General features: G+C 41.0%; 1 protein-coding gene across 3 annotated transcripts in view; it reads right to left on the bottom strand.

Moving 5' to 3' along the window:
* The window catches only part of LOC119164555 (uncharacterized), a 182,035-nt gene that overhangs the window by 10,079 nt on the left and 145,045 nt on the right, over positions 1–26,911 (bottom strand). For all 3 annotated transcript variants that reach the window (XM_037416769.2, XM_075872610.1, XM_075872609.1), the window contains exon 16: positions 23,756–23,838. In XM_037416769.2, the coding sequence (XP_037272666.2) occupies positions 23,756–23,838 (83 nt within the window). The remainder of the gene's footprint in view (positions 1–23,755; positions 23,839–26,911) is intronic.

Genomic DNA, 26,911 nt, shown 5'->3' with positions numbered 1-26,911 from the left:
CAGTTATTTCGGGACCGGAAAGGGGTTATACTAAGTTGATGCCTTTGGCGGGTGGCATACCCAGAAGAAAAGGAAATGATATTGGAAACATCAAGCTTGTAATGCCCTCTATTATTTGGTAAAGAAATTGTATTCGTAAAAAATGATTTCTTTCGGTAACTGAAGGCTCATTGGCACGATGTAGGAGTTCAGTTATAGAGGTGCGTCCAAAGCTATTAAAGATAAAGCGGACTGCCTTTTTCTGCACGTTTTCCAGTTTAGTTATGTTAGCTTTAGTGAAGGGGTCCCAAACAATCACTCCATATTCTAACACTGGGCAAATGATAGTCCAGTACGCTAGATTACGCACCGTGGAATTAGAATGATTTAGAGCTCTTCGAAGGAAGAATAGTTTTCTGTTAGCGTTTGTAATTACGGAGTCAATATGTTTAGTCCAGCTAAGGTCATTGGTAATCCAAAGGCCAAGATACTTAATGTTAGTTACCTCAGAAAGGGTGAAACTTGCGGTGGTATAATTAAATAGTAGGGGTTTTTTCTTGTGGGTTATTCGTATAAATACTGTTTTATCGAATTAATTGACGTCTGCCATAAATCACACCACTTCACAATGTTATAAAATGCACTATTCAGAATGATTTGATCGGTTACATTGGATATTTCAGAATATATGACACAATCATCTGCATACAACTTGATTTTTACAGGAATTTCATTCGCAATATCATTGATAAATATTAAAAACAAAAGGGGTCCAAGAACCGTACCCTGTGCGACGCCAGAGTCAACGGTTGCATCTTCTGAACAGATTTCATTAAAAAAAACAAATTGTTTACGGTTTATAAGGTAGTCTGCCATCCATTTTATTAGGCGCGGATTGTTAAGTGTTTTCTCTAAATTAAAAAGTAATTTCTTGTGTGAGACTTTGTCAAACGCTTTTGAAAAGTCCATAAAGATGGCGTCAGTTTGTGTCCCATTGTTAATTGAAGTTGCGAAATCGTGAATCATTTCGACAAGTTGAGTACAGGTTGAATAGCCTTTTCTGAATCCGTGCTGGTGTTTTGTTAAGATATTATGCTTACTAAGAAACTCAGAGATATGCGTATGTATTATGTGTTCTATAAGCTTAGAGGTAGTTGACGTTAATGAAATAGGACGATAATTCGAGATAAGTTGCTTTTTACCCGACTTATAAAGGGGGTTGACTCTGGTGGCCCTCCAATCATCTGGTACTCGACCTTCGTGTAGTGATTTTGAAAATAAAACATACAGATATTTGGCGATCCACTCGGCATAACCCTTTAAAAATGCGTTTGGAACGTTATCCGGTCCGGGTGTCTTTTTAACATTGAGTTTAAGTAGCATATTTAGAATGCCGTGCTCACTGATAACAACGTCAGGTATAGGTGGATAATCTGCATCAAATGAGGGAAGAACATTATTGTCAATGGTGAAAACCGATTTGAATTGTTGATTAAAGGCATTCGAAATAACCTTGCTATCATGCACATCAGCTCCATCAACTACGAAAACATTACATTCAGTAGATGTAGGCTTAATGCTCCGCCAAAATCTCTCAGGACACGTTTTAATGAAGTTTGGTAATGATTCACCATAATACAGCTGTTTGTCAATATGGATTTGGTGTTTTAGTTTAGTTGCAATTTCGGAAATCTCTTCGTTTATATCAGCGATATTTCCAAGACTACGACGCTTTTTTAATCGTTTTAACTTCCTTTTGAAATGCAACGTCTCCTAAAAAATCCAGGGGTTCCTTTCTTTCTTCTTTTTAACAACACATGGAACGAAGCGATCAATACATTCATTCAAAAATTCTTTAAATGAGTCCCAGTGGCCTTGCACATCAGCAGTACTGTTTAAAAACGAGTCGAAGTTGAGGGAGAGGAGATCTATAATTGATGTATTGTCAGCTCGCAAAAAATTTCGAAAACATGACGTTTTTTGTTTCCGTGCCATAGACCCATTTGCCAGGGTCAACAGTACAGCACTGTGGTCATAAATACCAGGAACCACTTCACAGGTGGCCGAAGACTTAATACATCCACTAACAAAAAAGAGATCAAGTACTGACTTCGAACTTCCCTGCACCCTAGTGAAATAGTGAACAACTTGTAACAAATCAAAAGTATAAGCAACGTCGAGCATTGCTTCTCCTATGATATGGTTATGTTTAGTAGTTGAAAGAGAGGTCCAATTCATATCTGGTAGGTTAAAATCTATCTGGTAGGTTGAAATGCTGTAATTGTTGATGACGATGAACTATCGCTGGGCACTTTGTAATGGTTTGTCTTGCTATGACTTATATTATTGACCAATAAAACACTGGGATTTTGTTAAAAGGAACCTGGAACGGTTTTGGTGATTTTCCACAATCACATTGGGCTGGTAGTTTAAGTCTCAGTTGTTATTTAGAGACCGATATGACCAATCTGCATAAACTGTGTAATTTATTACTACGCTTTAAAGCTGCCAATCGCTGGAAATCGGTGAAGATTGTTGCAACTTGGCCGAATGTCTTTTAAACTGCCCATTCGTAGAGCAACATGCTCTGCTCAGAGCATATCAGCAGCCACGTCAACATGGCTGTTTATCTGATTGGCTGTCATGGGCTGTGGAATGTGCAGAAGTAAGAACGACTGGTAAGGTGGCAGCACCTGTCGCAGCAGATATCAACCACTTACTTCGTGGTCAATGTTTCTACTGCCAGACGGCGTGCGTGCTGCCAGGCGCACTGCGTGATGGCCTCCGAGACTGTATTCAACCGGACGGTGCGCCATCTAGGAGGTCTAGACTGGTAAAAGCTCAAAACGGCGAGCGCACTCGTGAGAGCTCTGCGATCACCAGCGTGCCTCGTGAGTTGCGACGGTAAGGCATAGGCGAGAAGGAGGGAATGATATAATTTTATGTAGCGGCCTCGGTACACTGCGTGTCGATCAATTTTGTGGTGCGAATGGTTTCATGATGCTCAAACCCAAATGCTGACAAAACTTAAAAAAACCGTATCAGGGTCTCTTTAATGGAAGTTTGCCGGGTTGAATAAGTGTTGAAGTACAAGAATAGGTAGGGCTACATAGAGGCAGAAATGCATAATGGAGATTCAGGTGGGGGAGCGGCCTATGTGAAGAGTCGGAGAGGTAGAGACTTGATACTTCATGAGCTCGGAAAGGAGGAGGAGGTGTAAATGAACAAAGAAGAGCGATCTGTAACTTTTGTAAGCGCTAAATGCACGTACGTAACACGAGTGAAGGACACAGGAAAAGCGGTTCGCTCGTCTTACATACGTGCATTGTTCACTTACTAATGTTATGGATCAACACCAACTACCCTGAACCCAGTGCCTTCTCAGAGAAGGAGGAAGTGAACAATTTCAAAGAAGCATGTGGCTTGTGTAGGATGCTGCAAATGGTGGTTGCCACCTTAGCAGCACTTTCGTGCCTTGTGCTGTAGCATTGCAGAGCGGGCCAGCACTGAACATGGACCCTTAACATTGCATAACTTGTCCATGCTTTCGTTTCGCTGCGACTGGCTGATGCATTTACGAATGCGAACGGGCAAACTTTTTATGAACTAGTGAAATCGTCTGCTGCTTCGGGAAATATATTTTCTTTGATCGAAAATAGATATCATCAACGCTGCTTTGCCGAAGCTGCTGTGAGTCTCAATAAACCTGATCAGCCTTGCTTAAGGTAACTTGGAGCGATGGTGGCAGCTTGCAAAGTGGCGACGAACAAAGCAGTGGACTCGAGCACAGTAGGAATCTCAGCTTTCAAGCTTGTCCTTTAACTTGAGCCACCAAACCAAGGAGAAGATGAATGAGTATGGATGGTTTTTAGCACTATGGAGGCTTGATTGAGAGTCAGGCGAGTAGGTTTTCATTCAACTCCAATGGTCTTTTGCAGCTCAAATTACAACTTGGACAGCAAAGAAGCACACACGTGCACTGCTGCTTATTTCTCTCTCCTCCTCCTCCTCTCTCTCTCAGCAAGGGCGAGCTCACAGGGATGTGTGCGCGCACACAATCTAATAAACGCCTTGATGCTGTAAGTGAAAATATTTCAATACGCTCATGTTATTTCATCTCGGAAGCTGCTATGAGTAACCACAGATAATGTTACAGACGGCTACTTCACCTAAATATTGTTTTAAAGAAAATACTCTCCGACTACCCCAAAAAGATTTGGGTACCGTTCAGTGCGTGAATGCGCTGTTTAATGTGCATGCGCCGTAATGAACACCGCGAGATTTCGCAGATTCCTGACGTCATGTAAGAGGCAGGCAATTTTATGGCACACAGACAATTTTAAATGCCGAAGAACCAATGGCAAACAATTCGCTGCTGTAATGAAAATAGTTTATTCTCTTACTTTTTATGGTCGTTTATATTTGGTCTCTGCGATGAATGTGTGTGTGTGTGTGTGTGTGTGTGTGTGTGTGTGTGTGTGTGTGTGTGTGTGTGTGTGTGTGTGTGTGTGTGTGTGTGTGTGTGTTAAGGCTTGCCCCCCACTCGCGAAATAGTTGGTACGCCCCTGAAGTTTTGGATCTTTTTTTTACATTCATCCCTTTCTTAAGTCAATCCTTCATCCAACTGTAAAATCCCGGAGCCTCTTTAGATGCCGTATGGTTCTTCGAGGTCCGGCAGCAATTCCAGTCTGCTTCGGTTGATCTCTCTTTGGCTCACTGACTGCAATGTGTTTGTCTGAGGAAGGGCTTCCCCTGTTGAGTACTCAGTTCCTTCTCAGGATGCTGTCTTCCATCTTAACATCATACGACCTGTCATAAATTCTCCTAATTATTGTCTTTCACCCATGCTCCTGTTTTCGTTGGGTAAACTGGGACAGTCTCGGACCATTTTTAAGGCTTGGTGAGTCCTTAGCTCGTCTTTGATGGTAGCACGTGCTTTTCCGCCTCTTCTACATTCTTATTTCCCTCACATAGACTGTTTCGGGTTGCAGTAACTGTGAAGCTGTTACACACTCATTTTAGTGTGGCAACTCATTGACACTTGTGCTGGAGTACCATCCTTTTCTTGAAGTGATGGGTTTTGCAAATAAACAAATGTTATTTGTGGATCTGAGTGGCTTCCTTGTCCTTTTTTAGGGAGCATTTCCGCTTGCATTACGGCTGATTCAGCCCTTCTGTTTGCACGCGGGTAAACCGAGCTTCTCGTTTTGTGTTCGAAGTTCCAGCTCTTCGTGGCATTTTTGAATTCTTTGAGGGTGAATGGCAGGTCATTGTCGCTTATCAGAATTCTCGGCACGCTGTACACAGCAAAGTGAGTCCTTAGTTTCTGTATGACTTGGTTCGAAACAATCAATTTGACTTTGTCAACTTCCCAAACGTTGCTGTAATAATTGGCTGTAACCAAAACATTCTTTCCCTAGAGTTGGGGCATGTCGCCTCTAACCTGTTCCAATGAATAGCTTGGTTCTGTAGGAGTGAAAGAGTTTCTCTTTGCTGGGCTTGTGCGTACCTTTAGCATATTTCACACCTCATGATCAAGTGTTTCAATTTTGTGTTCATTCCTGTCCAGGAGACACACTCACGAGCGCATTGAAGACAGCTCTCAATTACAAGATGCGTTGTCTCTAGCTTCCCTTTGCGCTCACCTCACAGAAACATTATAATAATTAGGCGTAATGCCATCCACATACCATCCTCAATGTCTCACTGGTGAAGACTTGTTCACGTCATTAAATTGTGCCAGTTTAAACAAATGCTCAGTTTAGACAGGCACGTTCTAAAATTGAAAGCCAATCGAATTTTATTACAATTGTTTCCGGCATTCACTAAGTGAAGTTCTTTGAGAGCGATGATTAGGAGTGTTAAAATTATTGACCACAGAATACGATAAGAAAGCAATAAAACAAGAAACTCTATTTTCTGCTGCCAATAGCAGCGTACACCACATGTGACATGGCGGCAGCATTAAGTCTGTCACACTGAAGTTAATAAAAATAAACAGTACAGTGCATCATCGATGCATGTACTTGTACGAAACAAAGTTCACACTCAGTTTGTTTCAAAAGAAGTGTACGCATCCATGATGCACTGTTCCTTGAGTGCACACTGAGTTAAAGATGTCCTGCAAGAATATTTTACAAGCTGAGTTTCATGTCGCAAGATCTTCCTCGCATAATCCTGAGGTATATGCAAAAAGAATGAGCAAGGTTGGCACTAGCAAACAAGTGCTGGCAAACATACAAATTAGAGAAGAAAGCAAATGACAATTATAGGTATACCTTGTGATATTTCATTCGCAAATGGTGGTTTTCTTTTTCCAGTGAAAATGCAGCCGACATAATGCGGTACCAAAGCATACGTAGCCATCACCACAGTTTTTTGAAGGAATCATTATGGCTTACAGTAACCACATGGGCCGTAACATTAGAATCTGAAATCTACAGTGACTTCAACAGATATTATGACTAGCATGCGAGTACCCATAAGAATGTAAATAGTTTTGTCCAAATGTAGAAATACAATGTAAGATTTCACTTTGCGTAGGATGTTGGTCAACACTACTTGTGTTAGTTGCGCACAAAAGCAAACCGTTTCGCATGAATGTACACCTTTTTTTTTTAGCTCCTCAGGAAGCATGAAACACGCTTCTATTCTTATCATCATAATAATATCCACACAGCAAGCGTGCCCAAGAGTTTCTTTACTTTGGGCCAATGAATACTCACACTTCAATATGTCACGTGTGTTGCCAGAAGTTATTTAGACCGAAATGCTTTGATTTTGTCTCTTTTACTGCAAAACATGAAATAGAACCAGCATGCATCATTTGAAATACATGGCCCTTTGGAGGGTGCGGCATAATGCATAATTCTGAAGAAACACAAGCTTGTTAATGTTTGTGAAATAATAAACTATAGACTTTGTGTAACATGAGACAACAAAGCAATGCAAATAGGTTCTGTGGAAACCTGCAAGGGGGCAGAATGGTTCAGAAAGAGAAACTAGACAACCACCCGTTTGTGGCACAAGGCCACAAGGAAATCTGTACGGATTTCTCACAAGGAAAAGCTTGTTAGTTGCCGAAAAAATTATCCTGGTCTGGGGATCGAACCAGAGACCAACGCCTTTCCGGGGTGGTCACACTACCAATGTGACAACAAAGTGACAGTGTTTGCGTAAACCAAGAAGTTCACGCAAACAACAGCTACAGGTAGAGTATTTCACATATTACAAAAGTAATAACACTGCAAGTAATCTTCTTCTTGGTGTGTTCATGAGTATGTTGAGCCATTCCTGTTCTGCTCTATGGCAACAGACTGTCACAGACAGACAAAATATCTCGCCAGACTGACTGAAGAAAGTCTTGCAATTTTCTGATGATACTTCAGTATTACAAGAGCAATATGAAAGAGACCCATGTTATCAGCAGAAAACAATTGGTGATCTACCCACTACATTTACATTACTACCACAGGTGACAGAACGAAACAACTCGATGGGCTAGTACAGCATGACCGATATTTGATTTTGGGATGATACAACAAAAACATTAGCATGCCAATGCCCCATCTCAACTCCTTATGTCACATCATGCTCACCCTGTAGTCAGTGGAAAGAGGCTGTGCATACACACATTAAGTTTAGTAGGGCAAGGCATACAACTTTGATGCAGCCCAGCGGCAAAGCCGGGGGTTGGTACACCGGGCTCATACCCTTCTCCCCTTTTCAAATATTTTCCCCCGTAGTATACAGAGTGCAAAATGAAGCTCGATCACATCCACGGACCAGGCCCCGCTTCTGATAATAGTGCTGCCCCTCCTCTAATTCCTCGTCCACAAAAAAAACTGCCTACACCCCTGTGGCAGCCCACACACATTCTGGTGCTCACTTCAGTGTTGTCAATTGTTGCCATGACCATGTGTATACATAATTTGAAGACACACATTACATGCACATTTATAACAGAAGGACATGCGTACAGAAAAAATGAAGTGCTCAAGCTCAAGCACTTTCACACCAGTCTGAATTTAGGATAATGTGGCAGATTTTGCAAAATAGTCTATAGTGGTTAACTTGGCAGCCAAAACAGAAGACATCACAAATTGTAACACAAGTTGTCCCGAGGACAGCTATTTAAAGCCAAGGCCATGCTTTGTGCCAATAGAATGGTCTTGCACAGCGTATTACACTACGTTGTGGCTGTTCTTGTTTATGTAGCCAGAGTGTAAGTGAACAGAATTGTTTCCTCTGCCCACTGAGGAGTCAACAGAGTGGGTCTCTTCTGAAACCTTACACATTTCAGCACATTTACATTTTCAGCAAGGTTTCTTTGCAAGAACCTTAAAATTCATGAAGTGCAGAAGTGACAAATGATTTTAATTTACTGATACATTTATGTCCCAAAATGACTGCTAGCTGCAAATGTGTCTTAGAAGAAGACGTAGTGCACAGCTCAACTGATCATGGAGGGAATGCCTTAGATGCTGCCCATGTTTTACTGCATTTGGCACTCTTGCCAGCTAGCAGAATATGAAATGGAGGAATACAGGCTCCCCAGAGGAGACTGGGATATTGAGTGATGAGAAAGAAGGTTTACTTTAGAGTAAGCACAAATATGCGTCAGTGAACGAGATTCATGGTTTCATTGACGTCCAAAAAGAAAAATGCATTTCATTCAAACATGCCTTTCACTGGACTACTGTGAACATAGCCAAACAGAAGATTTTCTGCTAATATTTACTCAAACGATGGAAAAAAAAGCTGAAGCACCAAACATTTGTCACACATCATCTACAGAACATTCAAGTTGGTGGAAAAATCTAGTATTCTGAAACGAGAAGCTGGTTATGACATCATGTTAGTCCATGTAGCACTGAGGCTGTGTCGGGGTATGAAATGAACCATATTGCCAATGGGAAAAGATGATGAGGTGAGCAACAGGAGTGTAGAAGTGAATGAGATATTGCGAATAAATTGTGATACCTTCAGATAAGTTAAAATAGCAGCGATGTTTGTGGTGTCATTTTTTACGTACACCAACAAAAATTGTAGACTTGGGTTTTCGAAAGCAGCAAGGTGTTTTGCATAAAATGCAAACACACATTACGATTCATATTTGGATTCTTTTAAAAACAAGCTATAGCAGATTTTGGTCACTTTGACGGAGTGATACCTTCCTCAAAGAAGTATCAGAAGTGAGTGCTTTTAATGATTGTTTTTAAATATCTCGTTTTTGGCTCTTAACAGATCGCAGAGATTGGCTTTTTAAGGTCCTGTGATGCATCGGTTGCACACACTGGCACATGAATGCTCATCATGACTTGGAGCGCCTGTACAAAAATGGGAAGGACACGTGCTCCCTAACTGTGCAAGTCTTTGTCACTGCTGGGACTGTTATCATTCAGCGGGTGTGGCCTGGAAACATGCATGGCAGCCTCATCTGGAAGGACTGCGGTCTGCTTAGGAGTTTCGAGGGCACAAAACTACCTAACGGCTGACTGCAAGGTTAGGTTTTAATTACATACGATTAAGCGAACACCACTTACTGTGCACAAATCGAAAACCCAAGCATGATTGATTGCAGTGGATACCTGTATTATTCGCACACATAATCCTTATTCAACATTTATAGAACTAAGTAGCAATATAATTGAGAATGTTGAAAGTTGAAAGCCTGAACCTTATGAATGAAACTCCAATCATCTGAGACTCAAAAGCTGGTGCTTTTAAATGAGCACAAATACTCTGTTTCCTTATTGAGCTCTTGAGCTTGTGACTTCCTCTGTGGATTGAGTGCTCTGGAAGGAAATAGCAAGTGGTTGAAAATTGCTTGGCTGTTCATAACTTGCAAGGAAAAAGACCTATTGAACAAGCCTCAGACGACATAGGGCCAGTAACTGCATCTTTTACTTCATGTAGCTTTCTCTCTCTCAGTGATGTGGCTTGTTGTGTTTCAGCCGAACTTGTTCACCACGATTGCATAATGATATATAATTTTCTACAAATTGTACCTGACCTAAGTATGCATTGTTGATCTCTAAAAGTGACGTTCAGTGTGTTTCAAAGCCATGGCTCCTCATCTGTCTGTGACTAGCGTACTTCAGCAGCAGTGCGATGCAGCCAGCACACATGCAAGCCAAGTCATAGAGCGCTCCTTTGGTGTTCTGTGAAGGACGGAGCATATCCATTCGGCAAGACACTGGTATCAACAATAATGATGAGTGTTGGTGGCACCTGTAGGAGCCAATTGTGTTTGTTGCGTATGATTATTTCCCCTGAAGTAGTGCGTTTTTGAAAGGTTTTCTTCTTTTAGAATAATAGATGTCAGCAACAAGCACACTCATAATCCACAAGTGCTTTGTGTCTTCTAGACTGCCTATTTGCTCCTATATGCAGTATGGTGAGCTGGCTATGTTAGACAGCATTAAAGTTATTAACATTGGCTGTTGTGTTGTAATGCAGTCTAACTTGTGTTTTTTAGTGAACCTATTTGTGGTCAGCTTCTCACACCTAGTGTAAAATCAAAATAGAAGAAACTCTATTGGCTTTTTATGCCCGGCAGAAATTTCATGCCTTCATCTATAACATTGTAGTTTTGCTCTTGTATCATAATAAGATATATTTTCAGTCTTCACTGTTTGTGTGTGTGTTGAGGCTTGTCACTGGCTTCTGAAAAGACGACATCTGTAAATATGAGCACATAGTTAACAAAGGTACACTCTTGCATGTAGCATGGTTTTAACAATGATCTGTATTTTTCTAAGTTCCAGCAGTAACAAGGGATCCGGTGCTCCACTGTCAGATACAGTGTATCAAGAACAGAGCACAGAATACCAACAAGTATAAAGGGACTGCCAGTGACTGTTCTCCTGCTCAAAGTTTACGACAGCAGAAAGAGCACATTGTGATGTCAGGAGCAGTTTGAATTGTATACGTAGTATCATTCTGCGCAGCTGCAGCTTACTTCTTAACAGTGCATTATTCAGCCATTCCTTTGCTTGCATTCGAAATTATTTAAATTTTGCATGAAAATACCAAACTATCACACTAATTTAAAGGCTGTTGTGGTGTTAGTGGGCAAATATTTTCGAGCTGAAGTTTTTACCATGCGTGTTAAGTGCCTGCGTGTCTTTCCATTTACCTGTCATAAATCACAGCATCCATGGTCGACAACGGTAACGGTGTTTGCATTCTTTGTAGTACAAGAAGTAAAGCCTTGGATGCGGTAATCTTGTACTTAGTCGATGTAATCCTTCAGTCTACACTCATTGGTAAAGCATCAATTACGCCATGAGTGTATAAGCTCTGGGAAGTGAATATACGTGAATTATTTTATTTGGAAGGAAGAGGATCATCACTACTCCTAGTATATCTTAACAGTATATTTTAGTGCTTGTGTATTGTTATCCCACTGCCTGTCCGTCCTTCAACAGTCTACTTATCTGTTTCTACTGTGTAAGAGTAACTTTTTTAATGCATACTTTGCTCGGATATGTTTGTTCATAATGTAAACATGTACTATAGAAGTGACTTATAGTCTTTGCAGCTTTACTTAGACTAGAAATAAAAGTATCTATTTTATTTATATTTAGCCATAGCATGAATTTACTTATCTTTTTCTAGGTGCCTGTACAATTCTTTAGCCCTACAAAGGTACTGGTATACTCTAGTATTGAAGCTGGCATCTTAAAATACTTTGTTAGAGAAGTAATAATCTGTTTATAACCATTATTACTATTCTCAGATGAGCTGTGAAAACTCTATGAAAATGTATTTACATTTTTCTAACAGCGTGAAGGTAATTGTTCTTATGTTCTTACATTGTGGCCCCTGTTTCATGCAAAAGACACATAATTACTTTGCAGTGACATAGTATTAGTTGTGATTTTACACATACGTGCTGAACAACATCGCTGTTGATGCCAGCAGCAAGACATACATGCAGTGCACTGGAGCATCACCTCACATAATTAGTGTACAGTCTTTGCCCACCAGTAAACTGAATATTTTTCAAGCAGACTAATACACAGCTGTATGGGAACTGTGTTGATGTGCAAACTTTGAAGTCTTCTTGAGGAGTGTTTTTCATCATTTTAGTCCAAGTAAAGTAGCTACCCGAGGCCACAACTGGTGGGAATGTGGTGGTTTTCTCTCTAGAAAACCACTCCTATCAGCTGCCCCAATGTTGGCATGGGGTGAATTCACGAACTGGAAAAATACTTGGTGTTTGTTTTCTTGGCCGAAAGAGACACTGCCCCCGTTGAACCACCACGACGGGCCAGAATAGAAACTTTTAGCTAAATAGAGTTGATTCTACTTTTGAGAAGTGTTTTTGGGAAATGAAATGGCGCCTATAGCTGTCAATATAAACATGTTCGCACCAAGGAGCTTAGTAGCTTATAATTGTATTATTCATGTATTGTCTAGAATTTCTTTGCGCTGTGCCAACTTTCAACCCAAATGTCCTAACATGCTTTGTTAGTGTGTTGTTAATGAGCCAAGCTATGTAAATAAACATAGTGATATTGCAGACATGTACAAAATATTGATGCCCAGCCCTTTTCTTTAGCATGACATTGTCAAGGGCTTTATTCTTGTGTTTCTTATTAAAACTGCTTGACACTGGGTAGCAGCAAAAACTATGCATCAAGCTTTTGCGAGATGGTTCGAGAAACACCGTGTTCAGACGTAACAGTGCTGATGGATTTCTCTCGTAAGTTAATTTCTGTATATTCAAAATGAGTGCATTAGACTTGTTGTTTTATAGCCATTCATTTTAATATTTACACCTGAGTGTATGTATGTATGTATGTATGTATGTATGTATGTATGTATGTATGTATGTATGTATGTATGTATGTATGTATGTATGTATGTATGTATGTATGTATGTATGTATCTTTTGGATGAGAATGCGCTCATCATTGGTGAGTAAGTTTGGTAATAAGTTGGCTGAATTTGTTTCTAGCTCTTTTTTCTTCTCAGCCTATATACATTTCAATTTGTTTTGTACTGCATAAAAATAAATGTAACCATACAGAAAATATGTGTGTTCGAAGAATTTGTTGCATTTGCCAACCTACAGTCACGGGCAAGAAATTGGGGAAAATGTAACGAACCTGCGAAGATTAGTTAAGAGCGTAGCTACTCTACATGGCATATCTTGTACAGATTGCGTTGGTCGAATATGTCAATTTCAACATATGAATTTTAATCAGAATATGCAAGCTATCATCCGTGGTTGTGTATGTGTGTGATATTTATGCATATTGTAATACCGGTTCGCAATTACAATGAAGGTCACAAACCTAGTCAAGCTGAATACACGAATTTCGTCCATCAACTTTTCATCTGCACTGGAACTGTTGTTAATAAAAAATAACCTTCGGCTGAAAAACTTATTCTAGTAACCAAAAGCAGAGTATCTCTCTATGACACAAATCAAATTGCCATTGTTCTATTCCATTCTTGACAATAGAGGACCCTCGCAACAGAACTCGATTAACTGCTATAGTTCATTTGAACCATTGACAGCGACATTACACTGAAGCGCGCAGCATGACCGATAGCGGGGGAGAAGACACAAACTAATCACTCTGTTTGTGTCTGCTCTAACTGTCCGTGCTCTTTTTTCTTGCTGCATGTGATGATGCCCACCAAATTAGCACGAAAGCGTGTCTCTACAAAGGCCGTCACCTTCGCCACAAGCAGTTAGCTCGCTGCACGTGTAGATTTTCTTCAAAACACCGTGACAACTGATCGCTTGTCGAATATCCAAACACGTGAAAAGTAATATACCAGGTATGATATTGGTATCTCAGCACTGGACACTTCTGGGATAAGATAGAATGGAGGAGTAAATTATGAACCCTATGTCATGTAATTTATTAAGGAGCACGGTACTGCGCTTTTGGATCAAAAGAGGAGTGAAAGAAGCAAGTGCAAAAGCCACCTTCTCAAAAAATTAGTACCCGCCACCACGCATAATGTCAGGCCGGGCAACCTCTTGAAAAAAAAAGTGCTCGGTGACTCTGCGAATCAAACCAAGTACCTCCTAGATTGTAGCTGAGTGCTGTAACCACTCGTTACTGCAACAATGCTTGCATTCACCCTATTGCTGATATATCGTCGTTCCTTCGAATCACACCAAATGCAAAAACTTCCGGTGAAACTTGGTCGAAAATAGAAAAAAATAGTTTTAATGAGTTTGCCCAAGGTTATTAGAAGATAGAAACCGCCACGTGTGACTGTATAACTGTGTGCTATTTACCTTGTACAATACTGTCACGACGTTCGGATAGCCGGCTCTAACCTAGGCTACCTTCTCATAATTTGCCCAATATAAATAAGAAAATAAAAATATATATCGGCCTGTGACAACGCTAATCAACTATTATGAATTCACTGTCACTAGTGTCACTATCACTAGTTTAATACTCAGTTTGTTTCCATTATTGTTACTTAAAGAAGATTTGGCTCATTAACTCACAGCTCTCCTAATTAGCATTGATTCTCACATCTAAAGACAGTCACACTTCATCTCGCTTTCTGTGTGGCTGTCACTCCCTTAAAACACGTACTCCACTTTTTATGCTCTTCAAGCATTTGACGCTGCTTTGCGGAAACTTTCCCTGATGTCTGCTGGACCAGAAAATTGTCCTTGTTTTCTATCGATCTCAAGCATTCGCGAAGTCGAAACGAGAGTCTCTCTCTCTATTCGTCCTTTTCGCACGTGTGATAACGTCTTTCGACTTCAAGACTTGTATACACGTCCCTTGCTTTGTTTTCTCACTCAAACACCGCAGGACAAAATATTTGCACCGTGTTTTGTGAAAAGCATTAGCACTGAACACCTCTAGACGAGTCTCCTTTGTTTTATGTAGACGCATACCTAAGCGTAAGCGTATGCACGTTCTCGCAATCTGGCTTTATAAAAATGCTGCGGTGCAAGGAACCAGCGAAATTCCGCTCACAATTTCATTTGATTACCGCTGTTATCTGTTTTGTTTGATTACTGCTGTTATTTGTGCCCGCAGACAATTCGTCTGCAGGCACAAAAATCGCTTCTGTGTCTTGTAGTAAGAATTTTGTAACAAAGGCTACATTTTACTATATGTACAAAACACCCTTACGTTCACCACTATACCGTGCTCGATTGCACCGAATTAGTTGAGTAGCAGGGCAGCTTTAGTAAATGTAAGGTAACTGTTCGCGTTAAACAAAGGAAGATATTTTAGGCACATTTTCAAACGTTGCATGCATCATTTATGCGTGGTTTCATTGATGTGGCGCACCTGGAGTGTTGTTTACTTGTACTTGGCGAGATAGTGCATGGATTGCTCGATGGCTTACAGTCATCGAGCTACTTCGTTTTTAGCTACAGTCGTTAATGAAAGGCGAGTGCTTGGCTTTGCACAGCCCACCAAAGCGTCTATTACAACGTACGCGGCATCCCGTAAGCGCTGTAGCAGACGCTCGTGGAACTGAAACTCAGATGCAGCAAATCATTGGCTATCATCGTATACTCTCGATGCTAGACGCTTTGCGTGCTACCTTGATATTATCGGCACATACTTCTTTCTTTCCTTGTCGTTTCATCGGCTATTGTGTGTCCTCCTCGCCCTCTTAAGTGCCGAATAAGTCAAATTCACACCCGCGCTATAGTAATCCCTCCAGATAAGAGAATTCTTGGCTAAGAAAATGCGTAGCCAATAGAAAGCTTTGTGAATTCGGCCCCAGAGCCGCTCATGCGGCTAGCGCTTGTGTTGCATTTTGGCGCCGGGCCTCCAATTCGCTCTCCACTTGCGGGCGGCAGGGGTCCCGCCACGTGCGGAGCGGGTGTCCGGCTAGCGCGTGTAACGGCCCTTAGAGACGCGAGTCAAGGAGCTACTTCGCATCTAAATCGGGTAGGTATGCCTTTTTATTTGATTGCATCTACGCTACTTCAAATATTGTCAACTACCTTTATGAATTATGTAGCAATCAAGTAGTCGAGCATGTAACAGGAACCGCTCATTCCACAGCCGAAACAGGAGTTGCAGTTCAGCGAATGTATCATCTTGCACTAAGTTGTTCCCAGACACATGTAGGTTGTGGCAATGGCCTCGAGTAAGTCACGCCTAATGAAGTTCGTGAAAAGTTCATTATAAAAATCACGTGAGTTCGCCCACAACATGCAACGCCTTGGAACTGCTACAAAGAAACTGAGAAACGAAATGCTGAGAAAACATTCCATCTCACCAGCATTCATGTCCGACAAACTATTCTTCTGTTGTGGATAGGTGTTGCAAATTTCAACAAGCAGGATGATTATGATAAATATTGGGTAGAAGACGATGGCTGACACTATCATCTTTAGGTCAGGATTAGAACAAAGAACAAAGAAGAGCTTGACAGTGGGTCTCGCGATGCGGACGGCAGCTCGTCCTTTTCTCCGCATTATTTTGGTGCCGTGAAACCCGAGAGCAAGGGCCTGAGAAGGTGAGACAGTGTGAATTTCAAGACTTATTAACCGCATCTGTAATCCGAAGGACTTCGTGAAGCCGCTGTTACGCGAAGCTTCTGCACGAAGCCTAACCGTCCGCGAGACCCAAATCGTAAAGACTGACAGTGTGACTGCTGACAGATCATCGTTGTGCCAACATTATGTGATGAAAGGCGTTCTGGCTCCAACTTCGCCTTGTAACACGGCCACCCAGTGATTATCCCCATTGCCGACACTAAACCAGATCTTGAAGTCCTCCTTCGAAAGCCGGAGTCAAGTACGCAAAGCTGTCACGCAAGCCATCAAAGGAAATACTCAAGTATATTTGTGGGTTGGACGAATGGCGACAATTTAAGACGCATTTTAGAGGCCTCTGAACAATTCAAAGTCGTGGCGTGTCTGCGGGTTTTTTCTTGAGTAAAATAAACTGCAGACAGTCTACTCACTGAAGATATAATAAAGCATAGGCAGATTCAACATACAGTGGGAATCAATGATATACGAAGCACGAAAGGAAGGTTGATATGTCATTTTAAATTAGCACAACTTTGAAAGGTGGCCGTAAAATATACCGTACATGACTTCCATGTCATAATATCAAGCTTGGAATTGTAATTTACCATCGCCATCTATTCACGTCACGTGATGCTAAATTTAGTATATTTAGAGCTAGCGAAATGGCCGAGCCCGCAATGAGCGTAGCATGCAGTCATGTTTTACTTTACATGCATAATATGGTTATCATGTTTCGACGTTTCATTTACCTTCATCGTTCATTCACGTCACATAATACCAAAATTGGTATATCTGGTACTAGCAAGACTGCCACGAACGTGTCATGAGCGTACCATGTACCCATGTTTTACATGAAACGCATAATATGATTTATTATCATGTTTGTACGTGCCATTTACCTTCACCGTCTACTCACGTAACGTAATACCAAAAAAAAAACTCACAGCTCTGCCGCAAAGGCGAAGCAATAAAGTTGATAGTAACAAATTGGAAGAACACGCGCAGAATGGCAAGCAGACCGAAAGGAGCCCCACGTTTCTCACCCACTAATAAAGCACGAAACGCATTCACGGGTACAGATGAACGCCAATAAGCGCCTCACTTGTTCCTTCGCTGTGTCTCAAGAGCACACCCTTTACACAAAAGGAGAGTGTATAACAATTGCAACGACCTTTGTGCGCCCATTAACTACAAAAGAATCGTTCCGGTGAAAGCCAGAGGCCAGCCAAGACGTACGATCCTCCCCGCCTCAAGATAAGGGCGTGCGAGTGATCGTCCACCCACTCCTCTCCGTGGCGCAAAGTACGCGTGGGATGAGAGCACGCGCCGCCGCATCGTGATAATTTGGTGACGCACACTCATTGGGCCATCGTGCTGGTAGTTGCTGGTAACACGATAGTCCCCCCCCCGTACATGGCCGCCACCAGCGGTAAGTGCCTTATATAAATAGCTTGCCATTTGAACATTCAAGGACGTACTTTTCCGTGGCTGAATCGATAACGCATCGCACTCCCGTTCCATAGCTCCTGCGTTCGACTGCACATGCCGGAGTCTTTTCCTACATTATTTTTGTTTCTTGCGTTAATATATATATATATATATACATATGTATACATATATATATATATATATATATATATTTATATATATATATATATATATATATATATATATATATATATATACATATATATATATATATATATATGATTAACTCATGATTACGGAGTTGAACAGGGAGAGCAGAAAGGTGGGTCTAAAAATTAATCTGCAGAAAACGAAAGTAATGTACAACAACCTCAGAAAGGAGCAGCGCTTCGAGATAGGTAATAGTGCACTTGAAGTTTTAAAAGACTATGTCTACTTAGGGCAGGTAATAACCGCAGAGCCGAACCACGAGACTGAAGTAACTAGAAGAATAAGAGTGGGGTCGAGCGCATTCAGCAAGCACTCTCAAATTATGACAGGTAGATTGCCACTATCCCTTAAGAGGAAGGTATATAACAGCTGTATCTTACCCGTACTTAGCTACTGAGCAGAAACCTGGAGATATACAAACAGGGCTCAGCTTAAATTGAGGACGACGCAGCGAACAATGGAAAGAAAAATGGTCGGTGTAACCTTAAGAGACAAGAAGAGAGCGGAGTGGATTAGGCGACAAACGGGGGTTAAGGATATCATAGTTGAAATAAAGAAGAGGAAATGGACATGGGCCGGGCATGTACCGCGTAGACAGGATAACCGCTGGTCATTAAGGGTAACTAACTGGATTCCCAAAGAAGGGAAGCGGGTTAGGGGGAGACAGAGGTTAGGTGGGCAGATGAGTGTAAGAAGTTTTCGGGTATAAATTAGCAGCAGCATGCACAGGACTGGGTTAACTGGCGGAACATGGAAGAGGCCTTTGTCCTGCAGTGGACGTAGTCAGGCTGATGATATATATATATATATATATATATATATATATATATATATATATATATATATATATATATATATATATATATATATTTACCGTGAGTGACGGTGACGGCGATGACGATGCTGGCGGAAATTCAGCCGAGATTCTTATAACTGCTATCGCAATAATTTTGTATATTTGAAGCTAGCGAAACACTCGGAGTGCATCATGAGCCGGGTATGTTGACATGTTCTTACTCGAGACGCATGTCGTCATTATCATGCTTGCACCAGTAATGTACATTCTTCATTCATTGACGTCATGGAACACTAAATTTAGTATCGGTGAAGCTAGTGAAACAACTGCGAGCACAGTATGAGCGTAGCTTGTAGTCATGTTTTACTTAACAGGGATGTCATGATTATCATGTTTGGAAGTCTCATTTTCGTTCGTCGTCCAATCACGTCCTGTCACAACAAATTTGGTATATGAGAAGCTAACGAAACGGCCACGAGCACATTCTAAGCATGGTATGTAGTCATGTTCTTACATAATACGCATCTCATGATTATCATGTTTGCACCCGTCATGTACCTTCGTGATCCATTCACGTCCCCTCATACCAAATTTGGTATGTGTGAAGCTAGCAATACGATCGCGAGCGCACCTTGAGCGTGGCGTGAAATCACGACCTACATGACAGGCATATCATGATTCACACGTTAGGATGTGTCACCCATCTTCGCTTTGCTGTCATGTCATACCATACCAATTTTGCAATCTGTCTTGCGAACTAAACCTCCGCAAGAGCAGCAAGACCATGAAAGTACCTAGGCGTCGTGTTTTCTGCTGACTGCTCATAGAATGAGCCCTTCTGTGAGACAGCTGGTAAGCCTGGATGGGTTCTGAACTTCGTTCAACGAAACCTATGATGTCGCGAAGTTGAATTAAAATGGAGTGCATTTACTACATGTGTTAGACCTATATTAGAGTACGCCTGCCAACTATGGGATCCATCGGAAGCCAGCTTCATTTCTGAAATAGAAGGTATCCAAAACAGAGCAGCCAGGTACGTACTGTGCAGGTACCGCAGAATGGAGAGTGTCACAATGATGAAAAAAGAATCAATTGAGGATTGTTGTCTTCCCGAAGACAGAAGTTAAGGCTAAAACCGTTTTTTTTTCAAATATATAACAAGGTTGGTGTAAACAAAGATCCGTGAATACCGGCTCAGGACATGCATGTTTGCGAATTCCCTTTTTCAGAAGTATATGTAGCCGAATGGAACAAGCTCGCTGAAAAAGTCTATTGTGTGAATGAAGATCTATTTGTATCTCCGTTGTAACCCCACCCCCTGCTATAACGCCCAAGGGCGATGCGGAGTAATTCTTGAATAGAGAATAAAAAATGTCAATCATGTCATTCATGACATACAAACGATAATTTTCATGTTATTACAAGTCACTTATGCTCGCATACAGTCATGTTCTGCCTCACCAATTTTCGTATCGATATCATTATCGAAACGGCCAGGAGAGCTAAAAGTTGTAGGTGGCTGGATAGATTAATTGATTTGCTCAAAGTCACCAAAGTCCACTAAGAAATTTTTTGCATTCAGAAATGAAAGTTCAGTGCAGAAATATGTGTATAATTACGTTACGACAAATTCCATAGGCATGAAGCTGCGCACGTCGCAAGTTAACACCACGACGACACGCCTTGTGACATTGTATAAAGACCGCCAACAAAAAAAAATTTGCCGTATATCAAAATTGTGTGAATTTTTACTGCACACTCAATAATTGACAAACAACATAAAATTGGCAGTATTTTGAAAATTTTCAACCAACATCACTTGAATTTTCATACCGGCATGGCACTTGGCATCACGCATGTGGAACGGTCATTTTGTTTTTGGCAGTGCGAGCACGTGGCGATTTGTGGCCCGGCAATCAGATAGACTTGCGCGTGAAAAGGGCACGGCATCATTAACACACCTTTGGTGACACTAGCATTTAGCACAAAAGTTTATTATGCCGGGGTGCACGAAAGTTTCTCTGATGTATTTTCCTCACGTAAATAACATCGAAAACATACGCATGACCGGAAGACAAAGAAAAATTGTTGTCACTGAGATTCAAACCCGTGACTCCTGGGTCTGTGACAACACAAGCCTGGCACAATCTCCACTGCACCACGGCCAGTATTTTTTATGCAATAGCAATACAGTCTATACATATATATATATATATAGCAACACACCACCCACTAGCGTGGGTAAAGCTGGTTGTATATACTTATTCACCTTTACCACTTTCATGTGTTAAAATAATTAGTAGTTCATCGACTGCCCCTCAGTGTTCCAGCACTTCTCTGAGGTTCGTCAATAGTTCAACAAATCGGGCTTTAACTGATCGCGCTTGGGGCTCAGCATTTCTTACATCCATACGTGACCTCTATATGCTATGAAAACCTAGAAGCAGGAACAGGTCACACGGTACACTAATTTTTTGAACAGGCAGAAAACGAATACCGTAGGCGTCGATTGGTACCTGAATCTTCAAGGTTCTACACAGGACAACCCAATAAAACACAGCCTTCTAACAGTCAATATGCTTTTGTTGACTGTGCCACAGCCTTAATAATTGTGTGCGTTCAAAAATACGCCTGTTTTATCTACCACTGTGCTCTCACAGCGTCCATGGTGAAGTGCAGTAATGAATCATGACTAAGGCATTCTGGATGGGTTCTGTCAACGCGTAGTTTCTAAGCATCCGCTCCCATTCAGCGCGCTTCCACGGAAGTATTGCAGTTTTGCCATGTTTAACACACCTCCCAGCGATGACCTTACCCCAAGAGACAGCGTCGCTCATAGCGTATATCCATACCAAATGGTTCTGTGACTCCCACCTGGTTCGCCGGGCTTAGACACCGCTATAACTCCGCGCTCCCCACAACGCTGCAACCGTGAGTAATAGCGGTGGGCCAAAGGGGAAAGATTACGCGCGTTGCATTTCCCTCTGATCAGGCAGAGCGGTTCAATAACTCCATCAGGCCGCGAGTAGGCGACATTAGCCCACGTTCGGCGTCCAAACGGTCAGCTCTTCTGGCTGTCACTTCGCTTTCTCTGGCTTAACTCTCAACGTTATCTACTACAGCTGCCACAAGCATCCATGCAACAAGGGTCTGCCAATTGTTAGTGATGAACGTTAGTCGTATGGATGTAGATGTGTGACTAAGCGTCAATGTAGATGCATTCACGTTAAGTGGTTCTATAGCTGTCGAACGTCAATAGACACTGAGGTAGCTTTCCAATATCAATGTTGAGTAAATGTTTAACTACTTTTGTAGGGGTATGTATTACTTTCGTACATTATACCGATTCCTCTAACGCGGGGATCAAGCTTCTTTCTTAATAGAAAAAATGCTCGAGTAATATTGACAAGTTTCAGCGTCCTACTTGTAGAACACTAGGCATATGTGCGCTGCTTAGGCGCGCCTAATCGCCATCGAGCTGTTGCTCTTGCATCTAGGAAATGACTATAGCTGAGGAGACGCTCTGGCTGTGGCTCTGGCTGGCTTTTACAAATGCTTATTCATTTCGAATCAAAATGGCCGGTAGACCCACATGTGTCAACGGTAGGTGCGAGGTGTTGTCTACCATCTTCTTTGTTAGTGTACTAGCTTCAGTACGCCAAGAAGACAATTTGTAAAAGCGACAGAGACTTGGCTACCTCCAATTCTTGGAGGAGACAAATGTCTCAGAACACCTGCTGAGACCGTCTTCGGCGCGCAAGACATTGAGAACATTTTTGTGCTTGTTGTGGGCAACTGGTCTCAGAGAGACTATAAGCTGTCTTGTCTATCGTAACACTATTCGCCTTTTTGTTTTCGCCTTCTTTTTGTAACGTTGCGTTTCTGTTCCCATTTATTCCCCTCGCCTCCTTCCCCAGCACAGGTAGCCAGCCGGCCTGAGAACTACCCAACCTCCTTTCTCTTTTTTTCTTTCTGCTCTTCCTCCTCTTCCTTCTCGTTGCTTTTGCATTTCTACTTATCTAAATCTAGCCACCGTGGCGATAGATTGAGCCTGTACCCTCGAGTTTTGTGATCAACTGCGTGCACAGACACAATTGAAATAGAAAATATCGCATTATTAGCAAAAGAATATAAGCATATCACACGACTTACGCCTAAACACTTGTTCACTGAAGCAACGTATTAGGACTACTTATGTTGATATGCTGGATAAGCACACCCACTTATTAAGACCTGTCTAACAGGGTAGCCCACTGATTTGAGAACTGGCTAACCTCCCTGTCTTTCATTTCCTCTTTTTCATCTTCCCGTGAACGGCGATTTGCTTCTCTTGACTATAAAAGCATAAAAAAGGAGATCGTACAAGTACTCAGACGTCTCTGCGCATTCTTTCTGAACTTTACATTTTTGCGTTACCGCCTCTTCTTTGTGACCATGTTGAATCATTCAAACTTCCGTATATATACTGACCTTAAACCGGTGTGAGAATTCATAATTGTTTAGCTATGTTTAAAACTAGGTGAGATGATACATTCCTAACAGCAAGTTTGAGAGAAAAAATGACAAAATCACGATAGAGCGAGATAAGTTTCATCAAAAAAAAGGTGAGAGGACGGTTTGAAAAATCTGACCCTACACTCAGCTTTAGGCGAATTCCGAAGATGTCTGTTGTAAGACAGTAATTCTCAATAAGTCCCATGTTACGGGAAACAAGTCTTGTCTCCTGTTTTTGTGAATTTCTTGTCCTTCGAGCTCCAAACTTTTGTTGAGATTTGTCGGCAATAAATGTTTAATGTATTCAAATACGTGAACAATTAGATTGATGGCAATGCTCGTAAACTCACCCAGCTACCACGGCGAAGATGCACGGAAAGTTGTTTGATTTACCGCAGGAAGCGATCTCAGTAAAATGCTTCTCTAGGAGTATCTAGACGAGCACGAAAAGAAAAATTTGATTCATTTAAGCAACATTACGAAACCAATTTTCACGAACAAGTGAGTGTATCCACTTAAAATTGAAAGGAAAAACTGGAGCCATATACACACATGTATTTGCTTCATTGAATAAGTTTAGACTGAATATATGCTACCTGGAGAGGTACCAGTTCCGCTCATACTGGTATTTGATCTTCATTTCCACAAAGTCGTTGGTAGAGTTTTCTTAGTTGCTTGTCGCGTATTTTGGGCTTATTTTCAGTTCTCCTTCTAAATATAGTGTTTTGGTATTGTCAACTTCGCAAATAGCACATAAGTTCAAAATATTGAGTCATATTCGTGATAAGAATTCAATAAATCGAATGAGGAATACGTTGCAGAGAAGTAAATATGTGCATTCGTTCATGATTTGTGCTTATTATCACAGTGCATAACAGTTGCAGTAACTTTTGAAACAACTCCTAGAATATGAGTGCCACTATTTAAAGTAATTTAGAGAATAAGAAAGATTTATAGAGTTTCTCTTTTAGCGCATTACAAGGGCCACACAGCTCTTTTTTTTCTGGGAGAAGGTGGGGGTATTATTATTCGCTCATTAGCTCTATAGTATCCGGCAAATCTGCTACACGGCGATGTCTACAATCTTTTCTAACGACAAAGGCAAGAAAATGATATGCAAGATTATTAGTTGACATGGACTATTAGTTGACATGGACTCCTCGTGGACTAGTAGCATAAAATTTGCTGACAGAAAAAGGAGTGATCTGCGCAGTGCTCTCCAGAAATGTAGGGCATGGTCAGCATAAATATAAGCAGATAATGTTCAGAGTGCAACAAATTGAATCCACATTTTGACGGCTTATTGGGAGCTGACAGCATCATATAAAGAAGAAGACTACACCGTGCGCCAACTTCAACAATTTTATTTCCAGAAGCTATCTTGCGGCGTCTTTGAAGCACCCGAAACGTTGTAGAAAATGGAAGAAATAACTCTCAAGAAAGCACCAAGCCACACAGTCTACAAAACGCCACACAAGCGAAATATTTTGTTGGACGTTGAAGGACCCCAGGTGACTGAAATTTCAGGAGCCCTTCATTGTGGCGTCTCTCCAAATAAATGAAGGCTTTAGGGCGTTAACCCTACATTTATTATTATTATTATTATTATTATTATTATTATTATTATTATTATTATTATTATTATTATTATTATTATTATTATTATTATTATCTATGAACAGTGACGCCACCAGGCCGCCGACTAGCCGAGCTGAATATCCCTATCCCGATCGAAAAGGTCAATTGATGGTGCACTCACACACATGTCACTGTTGCGAGAGAAGCTTGGGCTTCAATCATTTCTTTGACGCCTTTATGTTTCCTCAGAACCATGCCAAATTTATACATAGGGGCACAACCACATACTAAGCATTTTAAAAACAAACGGCCGTAATAATAAAACTGGTAGTATATATATATATAAATATATATATATATATATATATATATATATATATATATATATATATATACATATATACATATATATATATATATATATATATATATATATATATATGTATATATATATATATGTATATATATATAATATATATATATATATATATAATATATATATATATATATATATATATATATATATATATATATATATATATATATATATATATATATATATATATATATATATATATATATATATATATATATATATATATATATAGGTCAGACGGGAAGATGTCGTAACAATATTCTTCACGAACACAAGCTAAATGTTATAAACAAGACTAATTATGGGCATTTGCCTGTAACATTGCTTCGAATGCAGTTGCGCACCAATCTATAAATCTTGCGTGGGACTGCAGAAACATAAAGGCAAAAATTTCCGAGAGATGATTGAATCCCAAGATATCTCTCACAATGACACGTGTTTGAGTTGAGTGCACCATCAATTGACCTTTTCGATAGTGAAACAGCGACCCGAGTTTGTGGACTGGTGGCACCACTGTGTAGGGATGTTGGTGTTGTCTGCGAATAAAATTGTTGAAGTTTGCGCAGTGTGTTGTCGTTTCATTTACGTCCCTGTCTGCTAGCGCTGAATATGTCTTCAAGTTGCGTTAACAACACGCCTAAATATCGCAATCCTAATTCATGAATTGCTCTCAGTGGGGGTTCACGTGGTTACTTTTTCAAATCAATGCTTCTGCTGTCATCTAGCAATAGGTAGCAAAAAAAGATTACACATCCATAAAAGTTCCGTGTATGCTGTTAGTGCTACTGGTATGTTCTGAGTTACCAGAAGACGATGCAATTTTATTCTAGCTATTTGGTTAGTCACGCAAGAAAGCAAAAAGATCTTAAGCGTCCTCAAGATTATAACGCCAGAGCTTAATCTCATGACCCTGCTTTCATAGCCTTCTCAACCGCTAGCTAGCTTTGCTACTTAGCAGACACCAGAGATGCACCGCAAGTAAAAAAAAAATGTGCGCCTTTACATTAGGCATTTTCAAATTATCCTAGAATGCTTACTGCAAATACTTTTCTGAAGTAGCCACTGTGCTACATTTCTTCCTTCTGCGAACAGACAAAGAACCAGTATGCATCCGTACGGGTCAGGACACGGATCTCAAGCACTCTGCCCCTATCTAAATGTGACCATGTCAACCGGAGCCACATCTTTGGGTCACGCACCAAGACTAGCTTTACATGCAGTCGTAACTCTTGAAAAGGAGGCCAATAGGTTATCTTGTCTCCGCAAAAAACGCTGTGTACTTACTGCAAGAAGCCTGCCGCAATTGTCTTCAATATCCTTGTTGGTTGATTCATATGTAATGTTCAACGTCCCGAAACCAACGTACGATCATGAGAGATGCCGTGGTGGTAGGATCCAGAAATTTCTACCACATGGGGTTCTTTAACGTGCACCCAATTCTGGGCACACGGGCCTACAGTATTTTCGTCTTCCTTGAAAATGCAGCCACCGCAGCCGGGAATTCATCTCGCGACTTGGGGATCAGCAGCCGAGTATCTTAGCCACTAAACTG

Source organism: Rhipicephalus microplus, chromosome 8 (assembly GCF_043290135.1).
Source record: "Rhipicephalus microplus isolate Deutch F79 chromosome 8, USDA_Rmic, whole genome shotgun sequence".
Classification (NCBI taxonomy): Eukaryota; Metazoa; Arthropoda; class Arachnida; order Ixodida; family Ixodidae; genus Rhipicephalus; species Rhipicephalus microplus.
The sequence above is the reverse complement of the archived record's forward strand: the minus strand, read 5'-3'. Positions and strand labels throughout refer to the sequence as shown.